The sequence below is a fragment of the Aythya marila genome (genome assembly GCF_965140915.1).
Source record: "Aythya marila genome assembly, chromosome: 3".
In the NCBI taxonomy this organism is placed as follows: Eukaryota; Metazoa; Chordata; class Aves; order Anseriformes; family Anatidae; genus Aythya; species Aythya marila.
The window spans coordinates 17,753,764-17,781,324 of record NC_139044.1 but is presented as its reverse complement, the minus strand read 5'-3'; the positions used below and the strand labels follow the sequence as shown (position 1 = coordinate 17,781,324).

The window sequence follows — 27,561 nt, the reverse complement described above, 5'->3', positions numbered from 1 at the left end:
TTCAAAAGCAAGGGACAAAAAGCTGCCAAGGAAACTAGCAAAGTTTCTGCTGATGGACAGCCAGTATGTCCGGAATAGTTGTAAGGAAAACAAAATAACTGAAGAGCATTACAGTGCCAGTAAGCACAGGCGGAGGAGATTCATTACGCCCTTGCTTGCATGACCACAGATCTTTTGTATAAGATGCTGGGGGGCACTGCTCGCAACACAGGACCAACAGCAGCAGTGCTCCTGCTGCACAAGGGAGGGGAGGGAGGGATTGCTGGATTGATGTTTGTTATCAAAGCCAAGCTTATTGCCAGCACAACAACAAACGAGGAGGAAGATGTCCCAACAAACAGTCTCTGCTGTGGAGGAAATATCATGGCTTGTGGAGGAACTGGTGGAAGGTGAGACCAGGTCAGGACACACTCCAAATAACTTTGCAGGTATTCTGAGATGCATTTCAAGATGCGTGAGACTCAGTTTGGAGGAGGCAGCTCAGCCATACCTAAGTAAGAATCCAGCCTCCAACGTTAAGGCAGCTGAAACACTTGATACAGAACTAAATCAAGGAGGAACCTCAGAAACAACAACTACAAATACCAACACAGAACAAATGACCTGAGAAGGTGGTCACAAATACTGTAGTATATACCAAAGTATAAAGTGGCTTGGCTTAATTTTTACAAAAGGCTCTGTTAAATTTGTCTGAAAGCTGCTAAAGCTATATAGCACTACGTACCCACTGCTTTTCTTCCACGTGTGTGCTTGTGCTGGTCTTATCTTCTAGAAGGTGATTATTCCCCTTTCCATTTCCTCCTCAAACCTTAACAGGGAGAGGTATGGGGGGGGAAAAAAAGACAAACCATCTGCATTTCTAACAGTTCCCTGTTTTATTGCGGTACATCAAAGTAGGTTAATATTAAGTGTGTTACCGACATAAAATAGTGGTGGTAAGTCATTTTTACATTGTTGACTTCTCCACCTTAAATATTTCTGTGCAAAAGAATCTACATCATTGTTCTGTAGCAAAGAATCTCTTACAATGTCCCCTACAACACTGAGGGCATTAAACAAAATAGTGAGAAGAGGCAAAAAAAAAAAAAAAAAAAGCAGAATCTTTCCCCTGCACGCACACTTGTCAGCTTTTATACTCTAAAACACAAAAGTGATTACATCTAGGCCATGCAAAACTGTACAATGATATTACAATGAAAAAAAAACTAAACCTTTTTTTTTAAATAAATGAAACTGTCATACATAAAAAGGCAGATATAATTGCTCTGAAATACCAACACTGATTTGCTTGTGGATTTCTTCCTTGTGGATGAGACTCTCCAGCCATAGCTTAGTATAACCTATTTTTTCCTCTGCATTTAAGAAAGACAAGGTAGAGTTTGAATTTAGAATGGAAAGTCTGTAGCAGACGTGCTTCTGAGGGCATCGATCAAATACAGCATGAACACAGAACATGCAGATGGGTGCAGTTTGTGTTAGTACAGAAAAAATGTCTCATTTCCTCCAAGGAACTGACGCCTATGTGGAAACAAACAAAAAAAAAACACCACAGAAGCTGAATGTGCCGCTGGTTCTCAGGCTAAGGAGGTACAGGGTCATTGCACCACAGCAGGCTTTGCCCTTCATGTATTCATTTAAGCCAAACAGCATACACAAAATTGAACAAGAAACTACTACCCCAGAGCATGTTTGTCCTGTCATTTAGGGTCTGGCTGAGGCTAGTATCTTTTCCTGTTAAAGTGTTTTGGAAGGCTAATATTCTGTGAGCCAGTTGGTGTGGTTAGCCTCTATTTCTATAGGAATACTATGCTTTGTGGACTTTGTTTTTTGGTATGAGAAACCCCTTTACTCCCCTCTGCTGCATATATGAGGAAAACATGCTTGGCCGTTAATTTTGTAAGTGTTAAAGACAAAATTTTTGACTTAGTTTTGAAACCTGTTAAAATGGACAAAAATGCACATCATAACAAGTTGCAGCAACTAACCAAGAGGAAAAGAAGCTACTTCACCAGAAACAGGAATGTTTTGTGACACCATCAGCTGTTTTCTGCAGGTCAGGTACAATATAGAAGAAAGCACTATAACCCTGTTTTGGGGTTCATGAAATGTGGAAAGTCACACGCCTCTGGCCATGCACGTGCAGGGGAAAGCTACTGACCAAACCTTTTTCATTCTGTAACCTGGAGTCCTTAGTAGCTGCCTGACTCTTCAGATCTTCTGTTGCCAACAAAATAAAAGAGGAAAAAACAACAACAAAAAACCAACAACCCATATGTTTAAGTAGTGTCATAAATGCAAGCTACCTTCAGTCTCAGCCAAAAAGAAATAAACAGCTAGATACATATTGTGTACACAGAACATATGCTACAGTTTAAAAAAAAAAAAAAAAAAGGGGTGGAGATTTTTAAGCTCCCTGGACAAATTGCAGCCCTCTACTTGTGGAGTTGAAACAATGCTACAGTGCAAAGTAGCCTTAAGAGACATCAAGCCTTAAGAGACAACTGTCTTTAAGATACCAGGCAAAAGTCTTTTACAGTTCAAATGACCAAGTTACTTTTCCTAGCCAATAAGTATTCAAAAAGCTCAGCTACAGTATGCGTTTGTTTTCAGTGTTGATAACAACAAAAAAAGATGAGTGTGGTTTAAAATTGTGTATAACCAAATGGCCCCTAAATATATAAAAACTATTCAAGTCCTAGGACACCCTTTCTCCTTTCAGGTAAGTGATGTGGTCATTTGTGTTTCAACTGAGAGAACAGTTTCTGTTTCTCTTTTTAACAGATGCATATAAAAATACACAGTACCAAACAAATGATTAAATATAGTGATCCTAAAGGAGACTGCCAAAGCTTAAAAATTGTGGTGTGCAAACAGCATAGGCCTGTGGAGCTCTTGTCCTGTGGATCTTAGTGTTCTAACACAGCTGACCTCTGCTCTGCCTGAAAATGTCAGTTTGGGCTAGCAATACCTTTCAGGTGCTGTAACATAGTAAACATGCACATTTAGCTATTCTCATTGTGTTCTGTGTAGTGGCTCTTTGGGTTCCATTTTCATGTAGAACATCAGCTCAACTGAAAAAAATAAATGCATAAAAAAGATGCTGTGACCCTCTCCTGGGGACCTGTCACACAGGCTGCTCTGTCTTAAATGACCGCCGTTTAAATGCCTTCTCTGAATAGCAAAATAACATTAATATTTAAATACAACATACAGTAAATACAAAACTAGTCTGCAAAGTCTTTGAAGAGTGTGTGGCCATGCTTCACCAACAGGACGAAATTGGGGGAAAAAAGGAGTGGCTATACTTGAAGCAATATGCAGCCTTTAAAAAGAAGCCGATGTGGAGTTCAGTAATGCCAATAATGCCCTGCCTATCTGTCCCTCAGAACAATGAAAACCTCTTCTGGAAGGAATTAATTTCAAGTGCTTAACTGTTTGCTAAAGCTTTTAATATTAAATGCCAGGCTTGCAAAAATAGTAGCTTTGAAGTGAAAACAAAACAAAAAAAGAAAAACCACACACTACTGTCTTGCTACTCTGAAAAACCCAAATCAGGGAAAGAGACAGGTTTTTGATATGATGGTTTCAAAAATAATACTGAATTCCTGTCCCAAAATAGTATTTAATGAGCTTAAACTTTGACAAGCCTTTTGATTCAGAGTGAAAGAGAAATCTTACTTAGGAGACCCAGCATGATAAAATGGTACAGGCAACGATCTGTGTCTCATTCCCTGTTTCACATTGGGATCATACCTGGAAATTACTGTACACAGTTTGAACTTATCTATAACTTCCATTACAGAAGACACAAACTGGAAAACTCCAAACATCTCTATGTGGGCGAAACACTCTATCACTGCTGACCGCAAGAATATGTAATGGTTTAAGAGCCATAGCAAGTTTCTGAAACCCACCAATAAACAGTATTCTAAATGCAGAAAACCCTCACATGTTTGGCTATGGTAATAGTATAAACACCAGCAACAATACTACTGAGAAAAGAGGCTTGTTTGAACACTCCCAAATAAAAAACACATCTGCCTTGCTAAATGAAGAGATGAGACATCTGCTCTTACCACACATCTGTACATCGGCCTCTCACGTTATTCTGTTGACTGCATGACCAGCTCCAGCTTTTTACTTATTTCTGCAGCTGCAGCAGGCTCTGTCATTCACTGCAATACTTTCTGGCCTCCTGAACTGCTACTGGAACCAAACAGCAGGTGAGCACACAGAAACAACTGCAAATTGCACAAACCCACAGCATGGGAGAGGAAAAACAACCTTGCCAGCACGGCAGTTGTGGGTGGCTAGGCATCTTCGATGACCACAGTGTGAACAGTATGAGGTCAGTCTTCAAGGTTCTTCATTGCTACAGTGACAGCACAGCCAGCGACGGCTGGCTTCAGGATAAGAGCACTCGTTTGGTTGGTGTATTACAAACTAGTATTTGGTAACAACGGTAACAGTTTGCTGTTCGGGGATGATGAAAGGGACGTGGAAGGCTGCTCCCTTCCTTAAACCTGGCCAAAGGCTGTCCCAGGGAAGCAGTTTTCCTGCTGAATCCTGCGGCACTGAGCTCCCTTGCTGCTGTAAGGACCTCTACCATAGCATGCCGTAAGGTATCTCAGCTGCACAGCTAGCACAGAATAACCCAGGGCAGCCGCCTGGCTGACCGGGGCCCTTGGTTCTCAGGGCAGGGGTTGCTTTCCAATCATTGTCATTTTTGCAAAGGAGGAGGAGTAACATGAAAGCGGGAATTACAGCCTCAGCTACACCACTGCCAGAAGTAAAGAAACGTGAAAGTACTGCGGGGACTCCTGGCAGTGCAGCAAATGGTGCGCAACGTGAGTAAATGACTGTCTGTCCTGCAAAAGGTTTTAGGCCAGGCCTGCAAGTCTGTATATCACCAAGCATGAAAACAGGGACAACACAAATCTTAAATTAAAGGCTCTCTTAAATAAGCATCCATCTTCTGCTGCATACACAATTTTTTTTTTTGATTTTTTTTTCCTTTTTTTAAATATATACATACATATTTTACTCTAACATCTGTGTATTTATTTAAACTCTGTACGGTAGTAAAATATGCATCATCTTAATCAATAAGGATTTGCTGGCAACAATCAGATTGACATTCAAATGTGGTGGCTGAAAGCTTTTATGTGCCTCTGACATACTGATCGTTCCCCATGCAGGGGAAGGGGTCTCTGTGCTACTTTTGTACAGTACAACAAGCTATTGCATGAAAAAAAAATCCCTCTAAATTTTCTCCTGTTGACACTGGTCTGGTCTATTTAAGCTACTTTTGAGGGAATTGGGGGGTGGGATAAATATGTCTTTAAAGCAGCTGTAACCACAAAAATGAAACCAAGAATAATACAAATCTAACAGCATCTGGTATTTACCAACACCCTAGCTTTGCTCATTTGCTGCTGTCAAATCTGGGGAAGAGAGGGTGAGGCAGTGCTGAACAGTGCTGAAGACGACCAGCCTCTCTAGCCCACTCCCAGATCACTGAGATGGGCAACGGGGAGGGTTAAGATGATGAAGGTGGGAACTGGAAGAGGTGAAGGGGACAGCAAGCTGCTGTGATGTCGAATCTGAAAGCTGAAGCAGTTCATGAGTCCCAACTCACATGGTCAGAGCTCTCCAGGGAGAGGCTCTTGGTCTTGTGAGGAGAAACTGGACTGGGAGGGCTGCTGAGGTTGGAGCTGTTCGACGCAGTAGAGTGTCTTGGAGAGTCAGAGTCCTGCAGCCAAGAGACAGGAAAAACACCAGTAAGTAACAACACAAAGTCTGCGTGACTCTGGGTGTCTGAGCAACAGGTGACTGGATTCAGAGGCCTGCACGTATTTTGCTTGTGTCCAAAAATATGGAGGAATTTTCTTTGCTCAGAATTTTTTGGCAAGGGGGTGGGAATTAAGAGTAAGCTGTCAAATCTGCTGCTTACAGTAGGCATAACTGATGCTGAAATAAGGGTACAACACCTGTGGGATTCTTGCAGTCTGCACATTACTGAGGGCCTCTTCACAAGCCTGAGTGTGCAACTCCAAGTTGCTTGTGAGCTACAACAGCTCCTGCCTTTTTGCAACTTAGAACCCAGGATGCTCTTCACTAACTGGTGGAATCTTCATGGTGCACGCTTTATCACAGTTTCTTCTATGACGCTCCCAGAATATTAATTCAAATGATTCTGGTCAGGATACTCTAATTAGATCTTCCTGAGTACAGCAGAATGCAAGTATGTCTGACCTGAGTTTGGGTTGACACTTGCCTTTCTGTACCACGAAAAGCCTGTGTGAGCTCTGGTTTTCTCATTCCTTGGTTTGAAAATAGGCTGGTGGAGTTTGGCTGGCCAGCTTCAGCTTGAACCCTCCTATGTAAAACACTCCTGGCTGGAGGGACTGAGTTTAGCACTGGGCAGGATTGTCATCCAGTCATAATTACAGTCTTGTTTTGCACAAAATGTAAATGATCAAATCCAGTTTCTGCTCTAGAGGAAATTATTATATGATAATTCTTAAATTACCTCATTAACTTCAGGCACTCTGATGACTATGACAAAATGCCTGCTGTGAAATACTTGCTAATATAGCTTACGAGTCTGCAAATAAAGGGCAGAAGTAGTATCACCACTTCAAGCTGTGAGATGTTGCTACCAAGCTGCTGGTCTACTGGGCCAGTATTTTTGGGAACCTTACTGTCCCTGTATCTACAGGTGAGGAGTGCAAAGAGAATTTTCTACACATTATATACTAGGAACAGAGTTAGAACACAATTGTATAATCATCTAGCTTGGAAAAGACCTTCAAGGTTATCAAGTCCAACTGTCAGCCTGACCTACCCAGTCCCATCACTAAACCACGTACCCTAGTGCCATGTCCACATGCCCTTTATATACCTCCAGGGATAGGGGCTCTCTCACGTCACTGGGAAGCCTATTCTGATGCTTGATCGGCCTTCTCTGTAAAGAAGTTCTTACACCACCCAAACCCCTGACATAATTTGACTTCCTCATCCTTACCAACACGCTTTGATTTTCTCCTCTTTATCCCGTCACTCACCTCTCGCTCGTAGTCCCTTGTCGGTGCGTCACTGCCCTGGTCCAGGCCACCAGAGGACAAGGAGCCGTCTGAGGGCGATGCCATCGGCTGTCGCTTTGCTCCATAGCTACCTCCTGAGAATTCCCTCCGCAACGCGCTGCCGTTCTGTGCAGACGATCCTAAAACACGCAGAGGAATTAAGCTGTGTTACAGATGCCCGGTCAAGGTACCAGAAATTTTGTTAGCTGTTCCTCTAGCTGTTTCTGCTTTCCTTCAGCATGCTCCAAGACGCTCAGCTCATGGCTTGCAGCTGGTGTGGGCTTTTATCTGGTCTGATGCCAGACACAGTTTTTCCTAGGGATTCTCTGGTTCTTCCCATGGTGTGTCAGGGCTAGCACGCTTTACACAGCACGGACAGAGTCACTGTGTCCCTAAAGAGACAGCAGTTGAAGAAACTGCTGTGCTGGCAGCCTCGTTACAGTTGCATCTCCCCAGGGAGTGCGTAGGGTCACGCCAGCACACACAGATTACAGCAGACATATGTGCTTTCTGCAAGCTGCTGGCTGTTTTCACATGCTCTATTATTTAATCACTTGCCTGGTGGCAGTGACCTGTGCTGACTGGCACATGAGGTAGCATGGCAGCACTAGGAAAAGGGTTTCCAATTCAGTGCAGCACAACACTTCCATACCAGCAGTCAGTTTCCTACTGCTTCCTCTCTGCACCAGCAGCAAGAGAGGCAGCAACAGCTCTGTGCAGGTCAGCACCAAAGAGTAACCATGGAACTTGAGAACAACTTGGCAATGATTTAAAACACTTAAGCAGCAGCAAAGTAGTCCCAAAGGTAAGAATGCTGTTTTAATTCTAACTTCCCTAAAACACTTGTGCATAGCCCCAGCCCAACAGGTCTGTTTGCTTACTTGCTGCTAACCCGCTGCTTGCGCTCATTGATCGTCCTGGTTCTGTGCGGGACTTCGTGATCGATGGGATGCTGACGGAGCCACTGAACACAGTCCGACTTTCCTGAGGCCGAAGATTCTGCAATGCAGACACACAACAACGAGTTTTTTTTATCGACTGCTGGTTCAACCTTGGATGTTAGGAAGGAAGGCCCCAATACCCATTAACAACCCAACCTTACCAGGTATGAATTGTCTGAGCAGCATGTCAGCAAAGTTTGCAAACCAACTCTGCAGCTCTACATAACTTCCTATGGTAACCACATTAATCCCTAACGCCTGCAGAGTTTTAACACCACCTGCTGGATCAGTCTTCCATTACTTGGGTGATTCTGAAGGGACTAACAGCATTTCTCCAGACCTCCATCAATTGAACCAAAGTAACAATCCGCCTCGTGTTTCCAGCCTGCTCAAACAGGATGACCAGGGCACCCGCCATCAGTTTTTCTATGTATTTCCATTGTCACTACCTGAGTTCCAGCGAGATTTTCTAAATTATTACTGGGCTGAAGTGGTCCTTTACTGAGGGGAGAGATAAAACACAATGCCTCTGCTTGGATATGGCAGTTCCTTAAAAATAGGTTTTGTCATTACGTGAAGGGAAAACAATACTTTTAACTAATTGGAGATGTTATTTCTGCTTCTGTTAACTTATAGCTAACTGTGGGGAAAAAGGATTCTCAGCTTAGTTAGCCTAAAGATGAGCTGGCTTTTTAACCCAGGGTTTCTGATATCCTTTCTTATCATTTTATCTCTGCCTAAACACGAGGCTAACATGATTTCCACTATTAAGTCATGAGCATTAACTAGAGTTAAGTTTAGGGAACCTTTACAGATGCAGAATGTGGAAAGAACTGCAGGTAGCTCTGAGCATCAGTTTATTTCCATGTCACAAAACACTTCCAGCAGTAACTGTTAATTTCTTCCTAGCCATATTTAGTTATTTTCCCATCCACTCTCTCAGATAAGGTAAATAAAACACAATAAAACAACATTTTCTATTGCAATGCCTATTTACAGCTATTTGCAGCAAAGTCATGCAAATTTCAGACCAGAACAAAGATTCCCCCACCCACCACCCCTCAGGTATTCTCAGCGACTTTCAGCTACCAACTATTTCTCCGGATATATTTTAAAGTGGATATTTAGATAAAGGCTTTGCAACGAATAGGTATTATATAGTGCAGCCTTTATCAGACAATTGTTGCCAATCTGCTGTCAGTCCAATTTTACAGAGACTTGAAGAGTCACTGCTATTACAGACCTCTTTGCTACTACACTCAAATCTTTGCTTTTCGTCTCAGTGGACTAGAAACGACTCATTTTTAACACTCGAAAAACAAAGAAGAATTTAAAATCTCTCTCAAACACCAAAAAGAGTATCAGAGACCTTACTAAGGGAAAAGCCTTGTTTAATTCTCCCCATAACCGCTTCTGCAGAGTTGTCACTGAGGATTTATACCCAGAGGCTTATAAGGATCTATTTTAAATCACCTGCGGGATCACGTTGCTGCCTCTTGCTTACCTTTTTTTTTTTTTTTTTTTTTCTCCAAATGAGAACGAACAACCTACTTTGTAGCACCAAATACTAAATTTCTGTACCTGTCCTTCACCATGCAATGAACAACCTGAGTTACAGCGTAGAGCATGAGCAACCTGGCTGTGCATAACGAACAGGGACTCCTCTGATGCTACATAAAGGAACAAATAGTCAAGGGAAGAGGTTATTGCTGTGTTTTGAGAAATAAAGAGGAAACCCAAGAGCAGCACCAGGAAACGTGTGCACTGCAATTAGCACACTGAAGTTGCATGGAAGGCGCTTCATACTTGTATAAACCTACATTTCATTTTGCAAGGAGAGCAATTACATTTAATGACAAGGCAATCTACCTCCCCAACAGGGACTGAATAGATAACCTACAGGCAGCAGGGGAAGGGAGGAATGAGTATGTTAAAAAGACTAATTTATTTTGTTAGTGTTGCTAGTGACGATTATTTTTCATGACCTCAGTTTGCAATGTCCATGTAATTCCTTGTAGAAAGTTTCTCCACAGAGCAAATTTATTGTTCTTTGATCTAAAAATGAACTAAATACATGCTGGAAAACCTTATGGAGACTTTATGGAAAATACATTATTATTCCATCTGCATTTTTAAATTCTCTCCAGCGTGGTTTGTAGGTGAGTATCTGAAACCCTTTCAAGCAGTAGGGGTCTAGAAGAGCGAGGCAGCCTGGCAGTGAAGGTTTGCTGCACGTGTCTGAAGAGTGTCCGGAGGTCGCAGAACCCATCAGTGGTGTTCCCATTACAGGGGGGCCCAGCTCAGACACACACAAGCCCTGAGCAACCACCCACCACCAATCTACCTCACAGGCGATTTCTGATTTACCTGCAGATCTGTCCTAAGCAGAACTAAAGGCCAGAGCACGGTACGTAATTACAATACGCTAGCAAGTACTTGTGTAATTGTTTTAGTATGGCTTGAAGCACCATAGGACATACCAACCTCACGTATTCAGACCAGGATGCACAATGCATGAAAAAAATAAAGTATCGATTCCATCCCCCAGATTTTACATTCCAGCTGGAAGGAGATCTACAGCACAGTATTTTACCTTGGTCACTGATTAAAACCACTAGGATTAAGAGGACCTGTGTAAACGAGATGGTGTTATCTTTAATTTTTGATCTTCCTGCTTGTACACTTTTCAACTTCATTCATGTAATTGAACCGAGATTGTGTCTAGGCACAATCTGTGTCTCTCCAACTGTGTAAATTCTTGCACTCCACACAATTTCATCACAAACAAACCATTTGGAAGCTTGGTGCAACAGAGACAGACCCAGAGCCTTTTCCTAATGCAACCTGATACACAGCATCTCATCCCTGCCACTGACTGCTGGAGGATGTACACCATAAAGCAAAAAAATATATATATATATAATAAATTTCCAGATCCTTCTGGTGATTGAAAAGCAATTTTCACAGCAAAACGTTCAGCCCAGTTGTTACACACTTCTTTTCTTTTTAAAGCCATTAGTTATCTGTTTCTTGGCATGTCAGAGCTGGGGAAAGCTCAAAGTTGACAGCAGAAAACAAATGAGCTGGGACAGCAGAAAGTTAGGGGGTGAAGGAAACCAGTGTATTTACAAGGGTTTTTCTCCCATGTTAATAGCCAGGTGAAAGGAAAATCACAGAGTGTTAGTACAGTGAACTCAGCTGTCCATACCCACAGAGCCATAAGTTTGGAGTACCCAGGACAGAGTGAGGAGGTGGGGGAAATGCAGTGCTTATGGAATCGTAGGAGAGGAATTTTTCAGCTGAATTAACAGTCACGTTGCAGAGGTGCTCAAAGCTGCTCAGAGAGGACATCATACGGGACTGATGATGAGGGGACCGACAAGGGGAGTGCTGCTATCAAAGACAACGGGAAGAGAAAGCGATGAAGGATGGTTGCGCAGGTTACACCAGCAACAGCAGTTTGCAAAAGCAGTCAAACACCAAAGGACAGCCAAACAGCAGCCCTGCTCGCTTGTCAATGCACAGGTTCTTACAGTTACCCCCAGTCCTCCGAGTACCCTCCCTAGATGGTGTCACACGGGCCTGTTGCCCTTGCTGTTGCTAAAATATTAAAAAATAAAACTTTTAACTCATTGGCGATAAATTCTAATATTTATTAGAATTTGATATTTCAAAGAGCACCACAGTTATAAAAGGTGCTTTACAGACAGTGAAGAAGCATCAGTTCCCTGCCTTGAGGAGCTTACAATCTAAAATAGACATAACACAAAGGAAGGTGAACACAGGTGAGATGGTGTGGGAAGAAAAAAAGATGAGAATACACAACAGTTAGAGATCGTAAGAGATTTCCTTCGATTAGTCATGCATTTTAGCGATTCCATTAAAATTAAGTATCACCCATACAACAAACACAGAGTATTCCTAACAGGTGTGAACAGTGTTTCAACGGGATAGGGACACAGATGGGGTGGGAAGGTGAGCTGGTTAGTGTCAGACAACTGGGACAATTCACCCTGTCGTACAGAGAACACAAGGCCTATTTCCTCCTGTCTGCTCACTAAGCCTGACAGCACCTTCGTGGTGCTCAGACTTTGCACTGATGTCTCTACATTCCAGAAGAGTGGGCCCTTATCAGATAAGGAGCAGAAATATTGGGAAATTCAAACATTTTTAACAGGTCAACCGAGCAATGTGCCCCCAAAGTGTGACATAAAGAAAAAGGAGAGAAAAGTAATCCTGCAAATTAAGCAGGAAAAAATTCGAATTGATCTCTTCAGAACATGCTGACACAAGTGCTCATTATTCAAATTCATCTAAATCCAAATTTAACAGAAAAGCATTTTAAGGCTCGATCTCACTCCCTGTGCCATCTGTACGTTTTCAGCAGCTCAGCCTGCTGAATGGATGGTTTAACCAAAGGCCACCAGCAAATCAGAACACCATTCCTAATTTTTCTCTTCCCCTTATCCAACTGATTTCATCACCTTAAAAGAAACAGGTCCGGATAGCATTAGAAATGTTAGGACTTACTGAAATAAAATATGGTAAAAATTCAGCTTACCCCTCTACTAAACCTAAGGCACTACTTTTTGTATGTGGAATATAGTAAAGTTTGGATGAACATTAAATCACATCCCAATACATATCATCAAACATTGTTGGAACTGTTCTCTTCATTTCTCTCAGCTGCTAAAATCCAAATTATTATTATTTTTTAAATGCATAGGTATTATGAGGCTTTGCATGTTAACTGAAACATCAATGAACACGTTGTGGCATGTAATATATAATATATATTAAATTGTTTCTAATAAGTTTAGCAGCATCTGAATATGAGTACGAGAAGCCACCATTCCAGTAATGGTCCACGAACGTAGACTTCACTGAGATACCTGCTACCACTAGAACTGGCAGCAAACCAGCTACATTCTTAAAAGCCAATGAGGGAGAAAAGGGAGTGTCTAAAAAGCTAAAAAGCCAAGGGCAGGCCAACTGCAGGCAATAAAAATATTTAGCCATTCATGAGCATGAAAAAGCCACGATATGGCAACATTTTAAAAGCAATCCTTCATGGAACTCTCTCCATGGACTCTGCCATTAGATACATGCATGCGGTTCCCACTGTCTTTAAAGAATATCAAATATGTTTAAGTATTCATTTCCTCTGATAGGTTCTCACTTCAAACAAGCAAAGCTTCACACATAATCTGTAATGGAAGTATAATGGCTCATGTGTAATGAGGTCAAACTGAAGCATTAACGATCAAATACCATGGCAGTTGAGACTAGCTTTTGTGTGTAAAATACTCCGGCATGCAGAATATGAAAGCAAAATCAATCCTGTAAATCTGATGGACACAGAGCGGTAGTCTGTGCTGCAGTAAGTGCAGTTCCAGATTTCAGATCTTCACTACTAAGGAGCATCCACGATAAAGTGGCTTCAAGGGACAAGAGGGCAGAAGGGAGGCCAGACTGTACGGCCAGTTAATTGGTGACAGGCTGCTAGGGAAGAAAAACACGTACATAAATGAGTTTGGGGATATACTAACAGGAACAATTCTAAATTGTACAGAGCAGTACAGTGACCCCAATCTAGTATCCACATCAATTAAATACAAACACGTACTGATTACAACTCTGCTAACAGCACATAAGAAGTTCTGGTTTCTGTTACGGCTTAGCCCACAAACTTGTTTGTCAAAGCCAGACCCTTAAGTACCTGATGGCGATGAAGGAAAGAAGGATGCAAGCTCATAGTTGTCTGATTACATCTAATGTATTCTCTTTTAAATCTGACCTCACTCAGTCTTGGGCATATTCACTTCTGTGCAAACACAGGGCTATTCTGAAGTCAAGGGTGTTCACTGTGGTGAGAACACGGGACTAGGCGAAAAGACTGCTATATGACATACGTTTGTCTCACTGTTCATACCACGTGCCTGTTGCATACCAAGACTTTGGAAAGAATGCACATAAAGTGTCTTTTTCCCTTGTGTGGCAGTGTCAGCACATACATGCACATTCTCACATGCAGACAACCATGCTGTGCATATGTAGGCATCTGTTTTGTACACAACATATCAAATAGCCAGGAATAATTTTGAACTCTCCATTTGTCTGATTTTCATTTTGGACTTTTACAATACAAATTAAATGCCCTGAAGTTGGTCTTCCAAAAGACATCATTAAGGAAAGCAGCAGCCTGGGAGCAAGGAAGCTCCCTTGGGCACTGCATCCAGTAGGCAGTTATGCCATGGGTGAGGGCAGGCCACGTGTGTGTCCCCACCTGTCCTCCCAGCATATTGCAACCTGGCCATGCAATGGACACTGCTCCTACTTCTAATTCTGTGCTTTGCTCAATTAGAGGCACTTCACCTGAAAAGGGCAGCAGAGGGAGGTTAATGGGACTGCAGAGATGGGTTTTGATTGGATTCACTTAATGTATACATACATATATATGTATATATGGTGTATATAATAAATACACATATATAAACACATACATGTAAATAAAAATTGTCATTCGCTTTATAAAGTTCATCCATGGATGTAAGATAAATCTAGGCCAAGCTGGCTATTAAAATGTGACAATCTCATCCAATGCAGAGATTAAAATATCTGTTCTCTACTAAACCCTATCAATAAGGACCCTTCTGCCTACATAACACCATACTGACTTCAGCGAAAACCCATGCTGGAAGAACAACTTCTTATCACTAGATCCGGCCACATTTGAAATTGCCCAAGGAAGTCAGAAGAAACAGCAAGTAAAAAGGCTCAGTCCATTATTTTCATTCACTTTCTGTATTCCAATATTTCATAAGCAACATCTCATAAAGTAGTTGGATGAAGACAATTTGAGAAAACTATTAGCTGCATACGACGTGTTCCCCCTAGTGGTAGCACTCTACATGCAAAAATGTATTTTATTAGCCCTTTTGGTAAACAGAAACGAGCATTTGCAAAGTAAAAGGCAGCAATCTTTCCCGTATTTCTTTAAAATTAAATACATTTTCTTCTGAAGCATACTAAGCTAAGCCATACAAAGGACTGGAAGAGTATTCTTTACCTTGTTACTGAAAATATAAAATTAAATAACAAATTTGCTTTATCTGCAATGACTTCTCCCAGCATTAAGACTACTTGCAAAAAAAGAGATTTTAAGAGGAACTTTTTAAAAAAAAAAAAAAAAAAAAAAAAGATGCAGCAGTGGAACAAGTGCAGAAATCAGTTTTACGGAGTAAACATTTTCTAATGTCTTCTCGTCAATATTAAGCACAGAAAGTGATTTCTAAATTTCTTTCAAAACATTGTACTGATTGGTAAGAAGCAAATTACCAATGCTATTTCCAAATGTGACCTTTTAGCTAATACAAGGCTGATATAGCTCAAGAAATATTAATCCAGGTAAGAGTCTCGAAAATCCCCATCTATAGGTGAAGTATCTCCTCATTTTACACTTTCCAGATTTGGGGCTTGATTAAGAATCCTCTCAGCTTTTCATTCTCAAGAACTTTCAACACTCATGAAATAAGACATCTTTTGCCCTACCTTTATCATTAGTAATTATTTTCTCTGCTTGACTAGAACCAGAAATATTTGAAAGAACACAGTAGTAAGGGAAGAGTTGAAAAGAAGTTCTGATCTGCATCCTGCCCTGAAGCAAATTATCATTAAACAGCAGGCACACACACACACATCTATATATATATAAACATAAACATCCAGGTGAGATGTGAGTTGGCCTTTGGCCAACTTCCCTTGGATTTGTCTTGCATTTTTTAGAACCAGCCTGCTTCTTTTCATTTTTAGTTTGTTATAAATATACACACACTACTGTTTGTTGCTCAGCTGCACCAACTTGTTATAGAGACCCTTTTCTAAGTGTCTCTGGTATGAGATTAAAGGAAACATCCTTTCCTTGCCTATCCTCATACAAGTAAAAGACAGTGTCAAAGGGCTCCTGTTCAAGATGCAGACTTCAAAGATGTAAAGATTGGTATGTAAAATATAACATAGAAGTACCATTTTTTGCAGAAATGAGTATCTGGAGACCACAAGTTAAGCTCTTAAGCTCCAAAGCCAGTGCAACTACACGGCACATTTTCTTTTCCAGTCTTATTGTGGTTTCCTTTTAGTTTTTCAGATACTGAGAAGTCCTCCTAACTTTCTGCTTTCTGCATAAACTCCAAGTAATATTGATGATGATTTTAGACAGCGCTGCTGTACTAATTATATATGCCTATGTCTTACGGAGGTACTTGTATCGTCTGTTTAATAATATCATAGAATCTTTCTTACAGAGTTGATTATCATATCCTGAATCACATCTATTGTGGACGAAAAACCATTGTTTAGAAAGCAATACAGAACACATAAATAAGATAGATGTTCAACATAGCCTGAAGTAAGCAGTATGATTATCTCCTTTGAACTAAATATTAATTTGTAGCTCAGCAAAAACTTCACTAACTTCCTGCTGAGTATTTCCTCAAAAGGGCTTTGTGGAGACAAATGTGTGTGCTATTACAAGTTTTGTTTTCTTCATTTTTACTTAAAGGGCAGTTTTCATTTAAGAAATTCTGTTTCACTGAATCTACTTAATTTGGAGAGAAAATGAAAAATCGCATCTTACTCATGGAAAGAAATTTGGACACTACATGCTTTTAAACTGCCACGGTTTCACTATCTGAGGAGAAGAGGCTGTAGAGAGAGAGGCTAAGTTGCAGTTAGGGATGGGAAGAAAAGAAAGGAATTGAACTTACAGTAACGTAGTTCATGGAGAAAAGAATTTCTCTTTCCATTTCCACAAAGTATCCAGGCTCAAATCCTCTTTTTACTTTTATAAATGCTATAAAAGCTAAAACCAACACTGAGAAGCCAACCTGCCTTAAAACCCAAGAGGCATTAGTTAATCCTTCCCCAGCCATCAACGCTTGAGTGTCATCCTCTTCATGTAAATTTTATCAAACAGCATCCATTCCCTAGTTACACTGTTCCCGATATGAAATTAATCAAACACTCTGAACGTATATTTAAAATTGTAGTTGTCTATCTTTCTCTTATTTGCAGCCTCTGTTGCAGTCAGTCATTCTCACATGTACTTTTGCACTTACCATTGGAAGGTCTTTGAGAATTTGTATACCATCACCTGGACCCATATGTGCTATGTGGTTAAAATTAGTTGGGTTAGAAATTAATTTATTTCTCATTTCTGGGTCACGTAGCATCTCCCTGGAAGAAAAAATACTGGTTAGATATTTTGTTCAAGGTGAAGACAGCCATTTAAAAAAATAATTATAGCTTGGATTATCAGCTATTTTAAAGGGGAAATTAACTATTTAACCACGTTAGCAATAATAAACTCTTGCTATCAGCACTGGCATGGACAAGCAAGCTGGGAAACTTCCAGCTTGAAGAGAGAGCTAAGGGCCAGAAGAAATGAATGATATTTTGCAGGCTAACAGCCCACACCCAATAGTTACTAAAAGTCAGAAAATATACAACCACTATGAGCTGATAAAAAGCTCTGTGAGATGAGCAAAAGCAGAACTCACTCATGATGCTGTATTACAAAGCACAGATGAAAATGAAGTAGAAAATAAGAGAACAGAATTAAAGTAATACTGTGGTACCTTTCTCAGTCTGTGGTCAGAATGGCATTACAAGTTCTCCAAAAGTATGCATTTCAGAGCTCAGGATAAATATAATTTTAAAAGACCAAACCACAATCAGCTCAAAAAAGTCAAGAACAAGAATTGGAATTTTATCTCCACATCACACACATATTACTTTTCTCAGAGCCAAAAAGAAAAGAAAGCTGAGAGCCAGCCATTCACAAAAGTTGAAAGTAAGAAACCTGAAGTATTTGGAGAGTAGTTTAGCACAGCAGTAAGCCATCCTTATTGGGTGATAGTAAACAGACAGTAACGTGCTTTGTGAACACTGTGAATGAATAGTGCAAACCTATTTCTACTGCCATTTAGGAAAGTATTTGTGACCTGTTAAAGACTTCTATTTAGAAATATGTCATGCAGCCCCATGTCCCCTGAAGATGAGTTTACTGAAATTTACAGTTAATGTAGTTAAATAAATCTGGAAAGCATGTGCTTGCTTTGGAATACTGCTGAGAGTAGAACTGCCTTTCTAGAAGGAAAAGCAGAACAGAAGTCTGAAAATATATATGCATAATTATCAATGCAATCTCCTTTTGCAAAGTGTTTATTACAGATCTTTACATATACAATGTATGTGCACACCTCTGTCCCTATATACAGTATGTGGAAACTTGTATTCCAAATTAGAGGTGTTTCAGACAGTTTGTATTAATGAAATTACTCGTGTATCCAGCATATATCCATTTCCAAACTGGTGTTAACAGAAATTATACAGAGGATTAACACGCTAGTGAAGACACAGAAACATCTGAATGCGCATTCCAGAAAGCAGCAAGTGAAGTACTGCTGCATTGGCATCATCCACTGTCCTTCAGGACCCACAGGCACGTGTGGAAGACAAGTACAGGTTGCACACTGACCTTCTCTGCTGCATCCTCTCCTCCTCTGGTACTCTGAATGAATAGCGGCGCTTGTTGTTGATATTTCGAACCATTTGCTTCCGGCTGTTATCTGATGTCTCAGGAACTACCAGCTCATCGCCCTCTGGAATCAATACGAAAATGATCCAGAAGCTTCATTAGGCATTCATGGAATTTGAATTCAAAGACATTTCCTCTTTCTACTTTTGCTAGTGCAGCTCACCACCCATTTTCCATCAAGTTTGAAAAAACGCTCCTTCATTTAGGGGTCTTTTTGGTCATCGTCTACTCTGTTAAACAAAAGCACACCTAACCCTTCTCTTCACCCTTCTGCCACAACTGTATTTCTCAAAATAAACGTTGATTAATTCTTTCAAACAAAACCTTTATTTTCCCTTTTCAAGGAGAACATACTTTAAAAAAAAAAACAAAAACCACAGTATAAAACATTGGTTTTCTGACCTTTGGGAATGGTTTCTTTAGGTCAAGTATAAGATTAGTTTCAATTCAGCACTGCCAAGATCATTATTAAAGCCCTAAATTGTGCAGGTGTTTTTAGATGGTGTTTTGGCAGGCTATCTCAGATGTGGGGGAGCAACTAGTCATTCTGTTTTCTAAGTCTTTTTTATATTTTTTATTGAATATTCAAAAGGAAAAAAAAATCAGGCTACCCGCCTACCACATATCTGTATCATTGCAATCACTGTGTGATAAGCACGGCTTTCTCCCAGACTAACAAGTATACTTACATTTGAGAGATGTATGTATGTAAGTAACTTTTTACAATGCACAGATTCAGGCCAAGATAAAAATGCTTTTTCTACACAATAATTTGCATGATGAAAACTGGCTCCTTTTTACTTACCTGCCATTTTGTTTTTGAAATATATTAACCTAATTGTTTCCAATCCTAAAAGGTTGAGCGATCCTTCTGTATTCAAGGGTCGTACCTGAAACAAGGAAAACCAATCTTTTAATAACAACTCATATTTAAATAGTTCATCTTATTCTGAAAGTTCCAAGGAGCATTCTAACCTTTATGAAAGGAGCACTGTTATAAAGCCAGCCAGGGAGCAGAACAGTGTAACTGGCCAGAGCAAAGCCTACTCCACAGAAGAACAACAATCTGGAGGAATCATGTATCCAATGACACATGCCTGCTCTCAGAAGTGACAAGTGAGGGTTGGTATAGCCACAAAATGGAGGAAAGGACAACCTTAGATCTTCAACTTCTGTTTGGAGATCCGGTACACAAGGAGTTGCCTAAAATTCCACTTAAAGCCATAGGCATAACAACATTCCTACCAGCATTTAAATAAATTGTTCCATAAGATACTTCATGTAATAATACAGTTTCAGTCTATCAGATGCACAAAGCACTATGATTTTATTTTGTGTTAGCAACATGACACAATTACACTTTGTGACATAAGGGTGTATACTGATTGCTAAAACCTAACGATATTTGTGATGTAACACGAAGGAAAAAAAAAAAAATCTTTCTCCAAATAGTCTATAAGTTGTTGGAAACAAATCCTTTTCCCCCTTCAGTGTTAAAAGCTTTCTTGACATCAGGGTAGACAACATCCACTGCTCTCCCCCTCCTTTACCCATCCAGTCATTCCATCGTAGAAGGCTATCAGATTGATTAAGCATGATTTCCCCTTGGTGAAGCCATGCTGACTACTCCTGATCACCCTCTTTTCTTTCACATGCTTAGTGATGACATCCAGGATGAGCTGTTCCTTTGCTTGTGTCTTCCATCCAGGATAAGCTGTTTCCCTTTCCTTTCCCCTTCCCTTTCCCAATACAGCTTTAGAGTTGGAATTAGAATACTTCAGTTGGAAGGGACCTACAAAGATCATCAACTCCAGCTGCCTGCCCACTTCAGGGCTAACAAAAAGTTAAAGCATATTATTAAAGGCATTATCCAAATGCCTCTTGAACACAGACAGGCATGGGTCATCAAACACCTTGCTAGGAAGCCTATTCCAGCTGAGCAAATACCTCCTGAATACCAAGGTAGTGTCAGTTTTCAAACACTTCTTCCTTTTGGTAAGTGAACCAAACCTAACAAAATTCTACTTACAATGGTTTTTGTTTGTTTGTTTGTTTTCTTTTAGTTCAATTATGTTTAAACAAGCAGTTTTAATGATGAACTCTAATGTCCTTAAAAAGAAAAAAAGTATGAATGTAGCAAAGCAATACTGAAGTCTAGTCGTAGTCTTTAACTGATATTGAAAGAGCAAGTTACCTTTTTGAGAGGAATAGTCTGAATCCACTCCATGGAATTCACGTCAAAGATATCAATTGCATTTTCACTATACACAGAGAGGTATGGTGCATTGTAACCTGAGATGGAATGATTGGGTATATAGTCATGTGCTTTTACACAGGGTTCACAATATACAATTTCCTATTGTTTAACAGTATTTATAAGAAAAAGTAAAACTATACCACCACCAGCACCACCAACAATAAAAAAAAAAAAACACGATCTAAAAACAACCTTCGTTTGCAAAATAATTTTTAACTTAAAAAATGGCCATTAAATTTATTGCAAAGGCAAGCCACCACCAAAAAAAAATTCTAAAACCTTTGCAAGATTTTTCTTTTAACTTTGCAGAACCAAACTACTTCATAGACTACAAGGAATTACAACTTACTCTGCCAAGCACTGATGTTGTTAAATATTTTTCTCCTCTAAAACCCCAATTTTTAAGAGTTTGTATTTGGTACATGATGTGGTAGGTATTCTTGTTATTTAATATCCGTCCTTTGAATGAATGTACTTAGTGTTTGGACCATGTACTAAATGAACATCAGTTAAAATTAAGCACCATGATACAGTCAGGAGAGTCTTCATATTTCCTGCTAGTTTTAATTCTCTTTTCTAATTTTCCACATTGTAAAGGGAATTCTGTGCTACTCATCTGGCACATTTTCCAAGCATTAAACTTGTTCCACTGGGACATCTAAAGGAGAATTCAGTACTTCCACATTGGCAAGAAAGCTGCCATAGTCTGCCAAGACTAACAAGAGCATCAAACTTGTGTTTATCTGTAACACTATTTGCTATAAACTATACCTCTGTTCTGAATTGGAATGCCATCAAGTCACTCCATTTAAGGCAATGAAAAAACTTGCACAAATGTCAATGGCCAGTATAAAATGTGAAAAATAACTGTTTTTTATTCATTTACTTGATCTCTTATTCTGACTCAGTCATTTTGTGAGTTCTAACATCGTAATAATCATGCTCCTGCTTGAAAAACAGAAGTGACATACAGGCTGTAAAAACTTATTCTTCTACATTGAGATGGGGCTTCATTCAGACCAGAGGAAACATTACTCTCCTCTGCAATGTGACTAGTGCCATCACAGTGAAGTAAAAAGGCAGACTATCTTAAAAATCAGCATAGGATTTGTGCTCATATAATCTGAGGACAAATTTGGCCAATCTTTATCTGCATTCAGAAAGATATTAAAAAGAGGAAGACAAGCACTGCAGCCTTCTTCTTCCTCTGTCACAATTATGAAGTCCCAGCTTTGAAAAAACATGCAATAAATGATTAACACAGTTCTTACTAGAAAAGGAAATCTTGAAAATTTTCTGTTTTTTCCCCAATGAGGTTAGGAAATACATTTTCTACACTGTTGAAATACATTCTCTACTACTATGCTGTAGTTTGGAAAATATGGGAAAAAAATAATAAAATAAAATTAAAAAGAAAGAGAGAAGATGAATGAGAAAAGAATTGAGAGAATGACGGAGCAACAAAAGCATATGGAAAAAAAAAAAAAAAAAAAAAACAGTAAGCAAGAATAAGTACCATTAAGAGAAAGACAAGTCTAACTACCAGATCTTGTTACCTTTGAGCAATTCAAATCACAATGCTGAGCCAAAATATAATCAAATTTTTAGGCTTTAAACAGCAACAGTCTAGTTTCAGCTGTAGCAAATGCAAAAAGATCCCACTAGCCTCTCTAGGGCCTAAGGCTGTTTTAGAGATCAGGCTGGGTGTTTAGAAATAGGACATCGGGCAACTGACCTAGAAATCCTGGCCCTTGGTTTCTCTTTGTGATAGCTACAGCAGCACAAGTCTGTTAAAGAGCTGTCAAAACTAGTATAAATTAAATCAGGATTAAATCCTCTTGACTAGATTTAAAACCGCTGACACAGAAGCTGAGCATTCATTTACCTGTTGAGTAATTTTCCTTGAATTTCACATCCTGGTGACATTAATACAAGCAGTGATCACTTCTATGTATAATAACAAGTAGACAGACACACAGAGCAACTTACAGCAAGATGATGGAGTCGCAGGCCACATCAATTCTTGTTGTCTAGACCTTCGGCCCTGGCAATCAACATAAACCCCTACGCTGCTAAAACACAGCAGGTATTCTTTATTTGAGATTTCGACTGCACAGATGGCATCAGTTGGCTGCTGTGAGATAAATGATAGTGTGTGGTCATCTGGATGGAGCAGACTGTATGGGCTGCCTTCTCCATGAAGGGGATATTTTAAGAAACCTGACTGGTAGCCTACACAAAGACGGTCACTGAAGACTGACATCCACTGGACATTCCCCTGAACTTGGATCTCCTTGATCTTTTTGTGGCGTGTCTTACTCTGATTTAGTTCATAACAGAGGACCTGCCTTTTCATAGCTACACACAAGCATGTAAAGGCTCCATGGCGTACGTGTCCAGAAACTATTGACTGGCAGCCTTTTGTTTCTGCCAACTTATAAAACTCAGTCTCTCTTCCATCCAGCGCTGCCATGGGGAAAAGCCGCACATGACGGTTTCGTCCTGAGATTACTGCAATGAGCTGTTCACTTGGGATAAGCTCAATCTGATGAACCTTCTTATTGTCACCAACACGGATAATCTCTAAAAAAAAACACGACAAAAATGATAACAGTGAAGCGTGAATTGATTTAAAAGTATGTATTTGTAGTGGATAAACTATGAGGAAAATACAAGAAATCCCCTTTATTGCTCCCTTAATATATATTTAAAAATACTGAATTGTAATTTGTATTTTAATTATACCAGATATGCCAGTGCTGGATAATCCTTTGACTTCTCATCAGAAAAAGGGAGGAATAGATCCTATGTAATAACAACTGCAATATCATTTTAGAATTAATTTAAGAAACAATTTATAGCCACTAAACAACTGAATAAAGGAAAACCCTCAAAGAACTAAACTGTACAATTAAACATGTTGCTTGTTGAATTAGCTGTGGCATCTGATGTTATGTCTCTACATAACTGAACATAAGGTTTCATTTCCAATACCAAGGAGGAGGTTACACAGAAGTCCAACCCAAGCACCTTACTGAGATGCACAGCAGAAGAAGAGGTAAAAAGTCACAGCTTGGAACTGGGAATGTTCCAGCTAGATATGAGATGTTTCATTGTGAAATACACATTGCAACAAGCTGCCCAGAGAGGTTGTGAAATCTCTGACCTTAGGTATTTTTCAAGACCTGACTGGACAAAGACCCGACCTGGCCTGAATTCAATTTTGAGTCTGCTTCAAACAAGGAAATAAAACCTTCAGCTGCATTCCAGATGATGGATCTTTGTTACTGGAACTGATACCCAAAACAGAAAGCACAGAGAACAGCTTCTTGATTATCTGCTCTCACATGGGGCTCTCCAACTTGTAATACAGTAAATGGAGAAAAATGAAACTAGAGGATATCTTAAGAGAACAAGGCTTACAAAGTCATTTTCTGGTTATTTAATATAAGGGAAATTATTACCAGTTCCGAATCTCTTACCGTCCTTGGTGACATGCACAACAAATAACCCTTCTTCATTCCCCAGTGCTATTCTTTCATGGTCTATGATGTTAACAAAGGGGAAAAAAAAGGTTAGTTTTCTTTTAAAATGTTTTTTTTTTTTTCCAACAAATGTGTTAATTCTGATTAACAGAGATTTCTTTTAATATCTTGAAATAAACAAATATAAAGCCAAAATAAATGCATTCATCTAAAAAAAAAAAAAAAGAAGAAAAAAATGGTCTTTCAAGTTTCTGAAAAAATAAGTCTTTTTCCATTTCTCCTGTTAGTAGAAATAACACAGGAAATATTATTTTTAAGAAATCATTCAGAGTAGTTAGGTATACCACTTACTTTGCAATAAATAAAAAAACACATTTAAATAATCTGAGCTCAACATACTTTGCGCAGTAGCATTTTAAAAGACTTTATTCTCAGCTCTGTTTTTTTCTCTCTTTTTTAACAGGCAGATTTTTGTAAAATCAGTGATTTACACCTATTCTGTAGTTCTAAATCTGTAGGAATCAGTTAGGAATTATATTTGCAGAATAACACAAGAGTAATGTTTAATGCTTAGCCAAAATGGCTTATAACGATGTGTTCGCATATTTTTAAATATGTGACAAAAGTTCTGGGTCATACTTTGCACTTCTCTCGTATTCCCATACATACTTCCGTACGGGATAAACACACTACATATTATTCTCTTTTCAGTAAACAATGTAATTTAACATATTTTTCTTTAAAAAGTATGCTTTAAAACGTATGCATACCCATCATAGAGGCCATCATGAATCATCTACATTACTCTGCTTTTTTCTGGCAACATTAGAATCTAAGAGAAGAAATTTTTCTGAGATTTCTTCTTATTCATTTCGTACCTATGATTGCTGCTGACTGTGTTGTTTTGATGAGGGGTAAGGTGCTATCATAAGCTTCTTTGGGAACATAGACTGAGCGGTCTTTGAGTTTGTTCTTCTTCAAGATCCTATGCAATTCATTCAGCACTCCTACCCATTTGCTTTTTTCATTCTCACCGTCTGCTAGAATCAGGATTGAACACTTATTACTGGATGCAGACAGCTGGGAAGCTGTGACCTGGAAAATATTTAAATACGTATTTTAAGTCATAAGCAATAAAAGATTTCATCTTGATAATTTATACATGATATCAGATGCATGTAAAGTGCTCTTTTAATCAGCTATCTGATCTAAGAATGCAAAAATTTAGCTTTAGTTAATAGAAAAAAATTATCACAATCAAGAGCTCACGGCAGAAAGACCTATAGATGTGAATAATGCAGCAAAATCTGAAAGTTTTTTTTTTGTAACATATTTTATTTATTCTGTAATTTGGAAACATCCACCTAAATCAGCTAGACATCTCACAGCAATTTTATAATGTAAAGAATTTCTTACAAAGTATTCTGTATTTTTTAAAAGTCAATAGTTTCCATCGTTAATTTAACATAATAGGAATGCTATATACAGAAGAATGACCTATCAACATCATGTATTTGGTACAGCTGCTACAGATAAAAGCAAAAGCCCCTTTTGTAGGTTTATCTCCTCTCAGCATGCAGAGCGCTGAACAGTCTGAAAGCAGGAAAAACAAGGAGTGAAACAGAATAGTGTAGGTAAAGAAATGATACATGAATTAATTAGACACCAAAGATTTTTCATTGAGGTCAAAGCTTCAATGGAATATCCAGTAAAAATAAGAAGAATATTAGAAAACGACAGTGATGGCAAAATCCTGATGCCAGGTAACAGATAAATTTTGACGAGTGTATTACACTGTATACTAACTACCTGATGAATGGGAGTTTTCAAAAATCCATGCCTTTATATGAAGAAATTACATACAAAAAAATGCTTCAGGAATAATGCAGCAAATCAAACTGAAAAGCAGAAGACAACTTTGGGAAATGAAAATGTAGAAAGTCATGAAGAACAGAACTTCAAATGCCTAATAGGAAGTTGAGAAACATAAGTCTTATTGTGAAGGTTAGAAAAAAATAAAACCTATCATCTTTTTTGATGAGAACTTGTGCTATTTTTATGACGAAAAATATATGGATTTATGTACAGAGCTTTATGTACTGCTGCAGTCATGAACAACACAATGCTAGAACTTGTGACAGAAGTTAAATACTAGCCAAGTCGTCAGTGAATGCATGCTGTACATCACACTGTAAAACCCAGTACTTCTGGGTTACTAGGCTCAAGACAGACATACTTACTCGAAAGATACAGGGGATATCTTTTCGATTTGCATGGATGACATCTGAAGCCAGGACAGAACTCACTGAGAATTCTTCATCCCTTATGGAGACCATAAACATTATTGGAAAAGAGTTAAGGAAAGCAAAATCTGTATGTTTGTTTTTTTTTTTACTTATATTTCCACAGTATCAATTTCTTTGTTTTGTTATGTACACAACAGGACAGTACTGAGATCTAATTTTTAAAATTATCCTGACTTTTCTCTCTATCTGCAAATGAAACTCATAACACAACGTTATGTAATTACTCCTGGTAAATGCTGATGGAAATATACCTATTCAGAGTATTTATTTTTGCATCTGTTTGAATTAAAAACTTAAAACAAAAATCAAACTAGAAAGAACAGACTGGGGCAAGAAGACCCTTTCAACTCTTTCATAAAAATCCAAACTGTCTAGAAGTTGTAATCTTAATTGGGTACGTTAGATGTCCTCAACCTTCATCAAAGTCAGTATTTCAATAATACTGAAGACAGTGAGAACAAAATATTCAGCCCTCCTGAATACAAAATTCTATTAATTTTATCCAATGACAAAGGTCAATCTGTCTTCAAAACTCTATCCAACCCCAAAAAGAATGTATTTTTATTCTTTACTAATTCCACAACTTACACACAGATGACAGATGCATTTTGGCATAGGAAGTAGTAATAAAATTTTAATTGCATTGTCACCCCCCTTACTTTTACTAAAAGCTCCCACTGAACAACAGAAAGCTTACCTCATGTCTATGACTTGACTCACTATCACACTGGGCTGGGATGCTTTTCCTTCTGCTATATCATACAGGAAGAGTTTAAAATCACAGATCACTGCCAGCGCTCTCTGCCAACCTTTCTTTACTCCAGCTGGTTTTGGTACCTTTAGCAAAATAAATTCTGATCAATTCTTTAAATCTCTGTGCAGTCAAAAAT

At 39.0% G+C, this 27,561-nt stretch overlaps 1 protein-coding gene across 4 annotated transcripts in view; it reads right to left on the bottom strand.

Moving 5' to 3' along the window:
* Positions 1-810: 810 nt before the first annotated feature.
* CDC42BPA (CDC42 binding protein kinase alpha) overlaps positions 811-27,561 on the bottom strand; it is a 151,846-nt gene continuing 125,095 nt past the window's right edge. For all 4 annotated transcript variants that reach the window (XM_082757476.1, XM_082757473.1, XM_082757474.1 and 1 more), the window contains 12 exons: positions 27,369-27,508; positions 26,606-26,687; positions 25,244-25,460; positions 24,363-24,425; positions 22,870-23,463; positions 20,818-20,915; positions 19,429-19,513; positions 18,564-18,687; positions 17,143-17,260; positions 7,967-8,084; positions 7,068-7,225; positions 811-5,752 (listed from right to left, as the gene is read on the bottom strand). In XM_082757476.1, the coding sequence (XP_082613602.1) occupies positions 5,621-5,752; positions 7,068-7,225; positions 7,967-8,084; positions 17,143-17,260; positions 18,564-18,687; positions 19,429-19,513; positions 20,818-20,915; positions 22,870-23,463; positions 24,363-24,425; positions 25,244-25,460; positions 26,606-26,687; positions 27,369-27,508 (1,929 nt within the window). In that variant the 3' untranslated portion in view covers positions 811-5,620. The remainder of the gene's footprint in view (positions 5,753-7,067; positions 7,226-7,966; positions 8,085-17,142; positions 17,261-18,563; positions 18,688-19,428; positions 19,514-20,817; positions 20,916-22,869; positions 23,464-24,362; positions 24,426-25,243; positions 25,461-26,605; positions 26,688-27,368; positions 27,509-27,561) is intronic.